This window comes from Polypterus senegalus, chromosome 1, assembly GCF_016835505.1.
Source record: "Polypterus senegalus isolate Bchr_013 chromosome 1, ASM1683550v1, whole genome shotgun sequence".
In the NCBI taxonomy this organism is placed as follows: Eukaryota; Metazoa; Chordata; class Cladistia; order Polypteriformes; family Polypteridae; genus Polypterus; species Polypterus senegalus.
Genome location: NC_053154.1, coordinates 194,185,313 through 194,195,523, shown reverse-complemented (window position 1 = coordinate 194,195,523; position 10,211 = coordinate 194,185,313). Strand labels below are relative to the sequence as shown.

Genomic DNA, 10,211 nt, shown 5'->3' with positions numbered 1-10,211 from the left:
TAAGTAAGCTGTAAGGAATGAGCCTGCCAAATTTCAGCCTTCTACCTACACGGGAAGTTGGAGAATTAGTGATGAGTCAGTGAGTGAGTGAGTGCTTTGCCTTTTATTAGTATAGATATATATATATATATATATATATATATATATATATATATATATATATATATATATATATATATATATATATATATATATATATATATATATATATATATATATATATATAGATATATATATATATATATATATATATATATATATATATATATATATATATACACACAGTGATCCCTCACTAAATCACGCTTCGACTTTCGCGGCTTCTAAATGTAAGCATATCTAAATATATATCACAGATTTTTTGCTGGTTCGTGGATTTCTGCGGACAATGGGTCTTTTAATGTATGGTACAAGCTTCCTCAGTTGCTTTGCCCAGTTGATTTCATACAAGGGACGCTATTGCAAGATGGCCGAGAAGCTACCCAATTAGAGCACGTATTACATATTAAATAAAACTCCTCAATGATATACGATATGCTTCCCATGCGGTGCTTCGCATACTTGAAAGCCCAAACAACACATATTGATTTTTGATTTGTTTGCTTGTCTCTGCTCTCTCTCTCTCTCTCTCTCTCTCTCTCTGACATTCTCTGCTCCTGACGGAGGGGGTATGAGCAGAGGGGCTGTTTGCCTAGAGGATACAGAGGCTTCTCTAAAAAATGCTGAAAGAATACCTTCACATTGCTGCCATCCTTGTAACTGCTTTGTCCGGCAGTGCCTCGCATACTTAAAAGCCCAAAAAGCCCTACTGATTTTTGATTGTTTGCTTTTCTCACTCTCTCTCTCCCTCTCTCTGACATTCTCTGCTCCTGACGCACACTTTGAAGAGGAAGATATGTTTGCATTCTTTTAATTGTGAGACGGAACTCATCTCTGTCTTGTCATGGAGCACAGTTTAAACATTTGACTAAAGGGTGTTATGTCATGTCTAGAGGGCTCTAATAATGTTGGAAAATGTATTTAGAAGGTCATAAACAGGTTTTCTATGCTCTAACTGCGAAAATATTCGATTTATAAATAAAGAATCCTACTTCGCGGAAATTCATTTATCGCGGCAGAGTCTGGAACGGATTAACCGCAATAAACGAGGGTTGGCTGTATGTATGTTCGTGTCACAATGACAGAATGAGTCAAAAAATAGTTGGGATGCCAACCCAGGCAACTGTATCTAATTTCAAAAGCAACAGGCGTGCGGTGGTGCTCAAATAAAGAATGCTGGCAGTCACCTCCAGTTCGCCCTCTGGTGGTCGTTCTGAGTGTCAACTGGAAGATATCATGCATACAAGTCCGCAACATTAGCCTTCTACAAGAGAAGAATGCAAATGCAAACTTTCAGAGTGTGATTCTACTGGACTCAAACTCCGTATTCAGCAATGGGATGGTTTTCTGCCAGGCACTAGCCTCTGCCTTACACCCATAGTAGTCAATTTGTATTTCTATTCTTATGTGCTTTTTTAAAGCATGTTGAGATTGAATAGCTACTGTTCACATTACCAAACTTGCAAGAAGATTTTAAGAGATCTCCTTTTGGCCTGAACATTTTAGATTCAAAGGACAACCTTCTTAAAAATTCGGAAGCTAGTCTTTTTTTTTCCTTTGAAAAACAACTTGCGCTAATGCTGAATGTTTTAGTAATAAGGTATACACTATATCCAGCCACTCAAGCAGAAACATGCACAAGATTAACACCACTTAAAGGCCTATACTCACAGGGACAATGTAGAATTCAACCAAATACAAGTTTTCAAATAGCAAACAAAAATCTGACTTTTTATCTTGTGGAGCCAACACATACAATAAAGACCAAGTACACTACATGGTTCACTTTCTTACCCTGCTGGGACTGGCCAAATTCTTCTCAGCTAGATCAACTTTAGTCAAAACAAATATTGTCCTCTTGCCCTGAGGGTCCATTTGACTCACGAGATCTGTAACAATGCTTCGCTCAGCATCCACTGAACCATCTGTTTAAAATAAAATATGCTGTGTCATACTTTACGAACTGGTAATAATTTCATACTCAAGCTGAGAGCTGTGTTTTAGGTAGTTTGTATACTCCCACACAGCAAGGAGTAAATCACACTTTGCATACCAAACAGTTCATCAGATAAATGCAGGAAAAAAGTGTAACTTGAAAAGTAATTAATCACTCCAATTTCATCAATGAACATGATGTAAAAAACTGCAAACCATACAAAGAGAAAACACTAAGTAAAAATTTAAAAAGAGATAGTAACCTATGTCAGGACTTTCATTATGAACATTTTTGCGCAATAGTTCAACTTCTACTGTATACACATCATAGCTCACAATTTAAATAACTAGATTGCCCTCGGATGCAGGTCACAATGAGTTTTTTCCCTAAACAAATTTATACAGTAGGCAGTATTTATTGGTATGTAATTATTTTTACTTTGAAAGTTAACTTTTACTTATCATAAATGTGTATCTCATAGGCTTATAAGTTTAAAAGGTCATTATTAAGTACTGTAAAACTCTTATTTGCATGCGCTAATAAACAGGCAACATGCTTACATTCTCCAGTACCATGATCAGTGATCAGAACTACCTACCTATTACATCAATATAATTTTCTTTTCTAATTTACACACAAAAACAAACAATATGCAATGTCTTACATGTGAACTATCAAATAATTTGTATCCTCATCCTTTTTTTGGGGTCAGTTTTTTAGTATACAAAATACTAAAAGGACAAAGTTTGCAAATTGCTTAAGTTTTTAAGTCGCCCATTTACGTACAACTTCTGAAATTATGCCTTTTTATTTAAAGCAAAACACAAAAATAGAAATATAATATTAAAAAGCCTATTACCAGCTGCTGCATTATGTTATTTATTTTTACATTCATTATTAATCTAGATCACATTAAAAAAAGATACTTCCACTCAATATATAAAAATCATTTTTGAATATTAACCTTTGCCTTTTTGAGATATTACCCCGTTTAATTGTAATGTATTGTGTATTTTATGTTAAGTATACACATTGTGCATTTGAATTTAAATTTTATGATTTTTTTTCTAAATTATTTGAATAAGAAAGTTTCTGATTTACAGTAATTGTAGGAGGATTCATATTATCCATGTAACTATCAGTACTCACCTTGAATACAAAGGATAATGGCATTTGGATTCTGCATATAGGCCTTGCTAATACTAAAAATTGTTTCCTTTGTATCAGCAGCCATTCCTGATGTAACAGTCTAAAAGCAAAAATAACAAATTATTACCACTGTGTATTTTCTATTGTATTCAAGATATGTTCACTGTAAATTAATAATCTAAGATTTTCACTTACTCTTACCATATATTTCCTTTTATATCTGTTTAATACTTACACTTATTACTCCAGGAAGATCTACCAGAACCATTCTCTGTATTCCAGGACCTTTAACACTTAGAGAAATAGTCTAGAAAAAGGAAAAGTTATTTCTAAGCAAAGTAATAATGTTTCATACAAGAAAATTCAGTTAAATAGAAATGAAAGAGCACCACTATACCTGGACAGTTCAAAATTTCAGTTACAGCTGTACTAAATACTAACATGACATGCATAAGTACAAAAAAATTAAACAAATTTTATGCACAGCTAAATATTATGATTAAATTTCAGGTTTGGTGGTTTCATTATTTTGAAAAAAAGGGAAAGAAAGGACAAAGACATGATGGTCATGAGAATGGATATACTCCAGACACTTGCATTAAATGTTATCAATTTAATCGATAAGAAAAAAAATCTGAGGGAGATGGACATTATCTGTTTTTGTATCCAGATATCAGAGTACAGTATCCAAAAATGAACACTTTCTTAAAAAAATTAATTTGTGGCATAAAGGAGTTGTATGCAGCTGCTTGCTGTCCGCTGGAAGGGAAAACAAGTGGGGCTGTCCATTAGAGGTCAGTGTAGGACTGATTTCATCTTATGAATGCTTGCTACTTGTTTGCCTTACATTTCTACAAAGGAGGCTAACGCATCATCAATGGAAACAGTGCAGTCTACCACGCAGGCTCATATCAATTTTGATGACTGTTACCACTACTTGGCAGCAAGCAAATATGCATGTATGGTATAGATATATTGTTTAATAAATTGTACTGACTTGTATTTCACCACTGTATATTCTAAGACTAAATGACATTTTGTGTTATTTAAGCCTAGGCAACACTAGAAAACAGCAACAAATCCTTCTTCCGTGTAGGTGAATTTCACATTTTATATAAACTTATGTTTTACTTAATTAGTATCATTTGCAAAAAATAGGTTGTTGCTTAATCAAGCCTCATTGATAGAAGTAAGCACACAAAAAGTTGCTTTAATCTCCCAAATGTGTGACAGACTTGTAAACCACTGGTTTTTGCTTTTGTTTGAATGTAGGCTATTTTTTCAGTTTTCAAGAATCATGTTTCTAATGTCACATTTTGTGGATGGCAAAAAGCTGCCAAACTTAACATCACCTTTGAAGAAATTAGTGAGTACTTTGTATTAGACATGTTCATTCTGAGGATATAAAACCTGAACAAGATGCAGTACAAAATGCATTACTGATATGAAATTAATACATTATATTGTCAAAAATATCTATTAATAGATATGATTGAGAAAATTGTAAGTAGTACTAATACTCATTGTACACATTAGATGTGTTTTCCTACTGTCTCGTTCTTTTGAGAGCAAGTATGTATCCCATTAACTACCATATACACACACACACACACATCAGTCTCCACACAGAGCAGCAGTCTTAATTCCCTTCACTCACCATGGTGCCGTTCAAAACAGTTTTTTATTTTCGACATCAAACAACCTAATCTGCAGAAAGGCTGTCAAATTAAACAAAAATTAAGATTCAAAAGTTCACAATAGTAAGCATACACTCAAAAATAGTTTAAATATTTAGGGTGCTATCCATATACTGTATCTATATATGACTGGACTATAAAATCAAATGAAAAATTACGTACACCACTTGGCCCTGTGGTGTGCTGGCGCCCTGTCTGGGGTTTGTTTCCTGCCTTGCACCCTGTGTTGGCTGGGATTGGCTCCAGCAGACCCCTGTGACCCTGTAGTTAGGATATAGCGGGTTGTATAATGGATGGATAGATGGTACACCACATGAAATGCTCTCTTTAACATATGTGGACATATGTTAGATTTGATCTTCATTTAACAATAGAATCTTTGAAGCCTACGAAAAATCATGTAATTCTGGCCCACCTTAAATTCCTTCGCAATCTCTCCATCAGCATCTGTTTTGTAAATGTGTCGATCAGCACAAGCAGCCTGATGTCCCATCCCCTGCCTTGACAGAGCTCAACTTGAGCAAAACGTTCTTCAAGCTCAAGCCAAGGCTCCTTATCTGCGTGTGAGCTGCCTGGAGTTGTATGTTGCTATGCCATGGAGTACAGGCAAAGATCGAAAAAAAAAAACATGTTCAAATGACAACGCATTTTCAAATAGTGACGTTCTCATGTATGGATATGTGTGTGCGCAAGAGAGGCAGAGGCAGATTCAATCTCACTGAAGTGGTTACTGGAATATAAAATAAACACTTTCACAAAGGTATAACAAAATAAGTGTGCTTTTATTCAAGAATGAAACTGAAAAATAAAAAATTCAAGTGACAACAAGATACCAAGAAGACATGATTCACGAGCGCTTACACCCCTTCAGCAATATCTTTTATAGGCATCAAAACTTTACACTGGCTATTATAGACTGACATTTTTGGGTGCATACATCATCATTATGACACTGCCAGATCTAAACACTAGCATGGCAAATTGCTCGTGTACTAAAGTGACTTTAGCTGCAGGCAGAAGTCCCATTTTACTTAATGGTGCCAAGCACAGTTGCGTTGCAAAGCAGAAGTCTATTAGCCAGTGAAAGCGCTGTGAAGAAGTTGTCTGTTGTTACGGTCCTGCCTTTGTCCAGTCTGATAGCAGTCATGGGACATCGTATCTTTGATTGCTGGTAAAACAAATAGTTCTGAGCAGGTATCAGCCAGAGCACACACTGTGGTCATTGCTGCTCTTGTGAAAAGAATGGAGAAAAATACCATCAACTCAGAGAGGAGGAGGCAGGTTCTTTGTACCACATGAACGTCACTGAGAGAATAAAACTGAATAACAAAAAAACAAGCTCTAACTTTTACAAGTAGCCAAAATTTACACCAGGTGTTAAGAGACTCAAGTCAAATGTATGTTTTATAATATAATAATAATAATAAAAATAATGGCTCACTATTCAAAATGCGGAACACCCAGTCTCAAACTCGGGACCTTTGGATTATAAAGCAGCGGTTCTTACCTCTGCACTATTCAAGAATACCTATCAATTTCCTGTCGATTGACATTTGTAACTCACTGACAGCAACATATAAATCAATTTTTTTCCCTTTGGTTATATTCTTAAATAAAAGCGCACGTATTTGATATTTGGACTAACATTATACAACTCATGTCATTATTAGAATAGCATGTAAAAAGTTTCTGCTTTAGGTATGTGTTCAGTATTTCTTGCTTTTGCGTTTCCTTTCGTCCTACACTTATCCAGATCTTAGTAGACACGGAACATGCATGAAATGCATGTATTCCAAATAACAAATATACTGTATTATTTACCCTATACAACTCCAGGCTGCTCACATGCAGATAAGGAGCCTTGGCTTGAGCTGGCAGAATTTTTTGCTCTAGTTGAGCTCCATCAAGGTGGGGGACGGGACAGGAGGCTGCTTGTGCAGATTGACACATTTACAAAACAGACGTTGATGGAGAGGTGTGAAGGAATTTAAGGTGGGCCAGGATTACATGATTTTTCGTAGGCTACAGAGATTCTTCTGTTAAACTGATTGGAAAAAAAAAAAATGAAAATTTGACTTTTAATTAATTAGTTCAACAAAAAATGAACAGATATGCCATGTCCTTCTGTGTGTACACCCTAAGTTCTAAAAAGTATTTATTGCTCCCTTTCCATCTGGGAGAAAGTTTGTCTCTCCTCCATGCAGAACTCTTGCAGCTGTGCAATGTTTAAGGTTGTTTTGTGTGCACAGCCCATTTACAAGACCTTGTGGAACATTCTATGAACAGCCAACATTTCAGGACAATATTCGCATGACCAAACATGTTTTCACCACACATATCATCTGGTGCTGTGGCCCAATAACAATCTTTATATCATCTGTCCAGGGCACATTGTTTCCAGAAAACCAAAACATTTCAAAAGGTGTACTTATAAATGCTTCTTCATATTTTTTCTTATTATTGTTCACATTTTTTATTGTTTTGCTGTTCATCTGCAAAGATTTTGCATACTTGTGATTCACAAACAGTTGTTTAAAAGAAGTGCAGCCCTCAGACAAACGTGACACTTGAAAATATGGATTTTCACAAAAGTGGAAACATCTGTCCGCATAAATTGATATAAAAAGGCAAGCAAAATGGGGCAACAACAAGAATATTGTGGGATTCAATGCTCCTTTTCATTTAACAGGTATCATAAGGTACCTTTACTCAAGGATTCCACCTCAGATTTGTCCGTCAGAAAATGCATACAGAGCCAATTCCTCTGCTTTTTGCTCCTGGAGTTCACAGGTGTTTTACATGCTAATTTTATTTTAGCGGAATGTTCACTTTTCAGAATATTTTTAGTTTTTTTTGGCATTCTATGTTCAAGTGGTATTTCTATATTAAGAGCCAGATGAGTATAGTCCACGTGGATGTTGAGCAAAATAAGTAATAAGCTTCCCTCAGTAATTTAACAGTAGAATCCCTGAAGCCTATGAAAAAAGTTGCAATGCTGGGTCACCTTAAATTCCTTCACACCTCTTCATCAGCGTCTGTTTTGCAAATGTGTCAAACAGCACAAGCTGACAACAGGATACCAAGACAACATAACTCACCAGCGTTTGTGTGTCTGCTTATATCCCTTCAGCGAAATCTTTTACAAATAGAAAAAATTTACCATGGATGTTACAGACTCAAATCAAATGTATGTTTTTACATTATAATAGTAATAATAATAATAGCAGCTCACTACTCAAAATGAGGAGAGCCAAGACTTGAACTCGCAACCTTCTGCTTACGTGGCCACAGCTCTTACCTCTACACCAGCCAAGCAGACAGTCAACTTTCTACCAATTGATATTTGAACTTCGGTTTTTACTCATTGACAGCAACACGTAAATTGAATAATTTCTTTTTCTTTGATTATATTCTTGAATAAAAACGCACTTGTTTTGTTATACCTTTTTTGAAAGAGTTTATTTGATAATTGGACTTTAGTCTTCACACATTATAGACTTCACGTCAGCATTTTGCCAATTAGTAGTAGAACATGAAAAACGTTTGTGTTAGTTTTGTGTTCAACATTTCTTGCCTCTCATTTCCCGTCTTCCTACATTTACCCAAATAGCTGCAGACACAGAACACACATGTATTGTATGTATTCCAAATAATAATTTATTATTTACCTTTACAACTCAAGGCACTTCACACCCAGATAAGCAGACTTGAGCTGGGAGAACTTTGCGACTGACTTGTGCCGATTGACACATTTGCAAAACAAAAGATACTGATGAAGAGGTGAGAAGGAATTTAAGGTAGCCTGGCATTATGACTTTTTTCGTAGGCTTCAGGGATTCTAGTGTAAACATACTATAAATATGTTTATTCCAACCTTTGACTTTGTCTTCTTCAGCATTTTTCCACTCTTGTATCAAATACTTAAACTGCTTATCTATTAAAATGTTGCTTTTTGTAATATGTAAAATCGACTTTGTGCTGGGTGGTACAAGCCTGTTCTCTAACTCTATTGGCTCTGCAGTGCTTTTGGTTTGCCTTTGGGTGTCTCTGTGTGTGTAAATGTGCAACCTGAACTTTCCACTTAATCAAGGGAACATGAAGGGTATAATCCATTTATTTCCTGATTTTTTTACTTACATGTTTGCACTTTCAGTTCAAGCTTTTTTTCAGTCAATGCTATGCAGTGCAATGTAGCCAAGAGGCTTGAAAAGCCAAGTACTATTAGGATTTCTAAGATAAGCCACAGTAATTAGAAAAATGAAAATAAAATATCTGATCAATATCAGGAATGCATTCAGCACAAAACATTACTCTGATAGGGCTACATAGCTTTAACCACAGCTCAGAAGCCTGACATGGATACATCTGAAAAGCCATTATGAAAGTGTTATGAGTGCTCCTGTCTCATTGTAGAAAATAACTCAGCAGCATGGATACCCCTGTTTTAAAGAAGAGTCGGGACCTGTAGAATAAAGAACTGGTATTTAAAAGTATTTTTTCAATTAGAACATTAGAATAATCTAAACAAGAAAGGTCACTCAGTTCATCAAAGCTTGCAATTTCTATCCACTTAATTCTTCCAAAACAACATCAAGTCTAGTTTTAGATGTTCCTGTTGTGGAAGAATAATTTTAGGGTAACACAGCATTCATCTTAAAGAAAAAGTATAAAAGATAAATTATTAATAAATGTGGGAAACCAAATAAAGGTCAAGTGAACAACAAAATGTACACTGAAATATAAGATTTGGCTTAGGAAAAATACTGAGATGGTCAAGTAAATAAAGAATGCACCAGAAGAAAGGTTCATGTAATATACAAAATGTACTGAAGGATGACTAAGAAATCACAAGATGTACTATAAGCAATGAGAATGGACAATTGTTATATGTACAGAAATTTCAAGGGTGGTGGCGCAACTCAAAGGTATAAGAACCACCAGTATATAATATAACAGACATATTTTATATAAATCATTTGGGTGTAAACCAAAGAACCAACCAGAGTCAAATGTATACATTGATTGATACTGTATGTAAATCCAACAGTTTATAAAATGAACCTCTGGACATTGTGACAATGCTGTAACGGATTGCTTTTGAAGAATGCTCCCTCCAAGGCATTTTGCAGAGGAGCAATTAAAAGATACAATGAACAGCTTTTTTCCTGCCTGATTACTGAATTGTCCTGTTTGAGGATGTTTCTTTCTTTAATAAGATGTTAAATCTCAACCACACTGGCTACCATAATACTTGATATTCTATCAAAGAAACATGCTCCAATACTGGGCAAGCCCTGGTCACACTGGAAGTTGCTGTGGAAAAACAGGAT

General features: G+C 35.3%; 1 protein-coding gene across 4 annotated transcripts in view; it reads right to left on the bottom strand.

The window, feature by feature from the left end:
* The window catches only part of opa1 (OPA1 mitochondrial dynamin like GTPase), a 240,686-nt gene that overhangs the window by 152,259 nt on the left and 78,216 nt on the right, over positions 1 to 10,211 (bottom strand). For all 4 annotated transcript variants that reach the window (XM_039766026.1, XM_039766043.1, XM_039766034.1 and 1 more), the window contains 3 exons: positions 3,420 to 3,491; positions 3,185 to 3,284; positions 1,894 to 2,024 (listed from right to left, as the gene is read on the bottom strand). In XM_039766026.1, the coding sequence (XP_039621960.1) occupies positions 1,894 to 2,024; positions 3,185 to 3,284; positions 3,420 to 3,491 (303 nt within the window). The remainder of the gene's footprint in view (positions 1 to 1,893; positions 2,025 to 3,184; positions 3,285 to 3,419; positions 3,492 to 10,211) is intronic.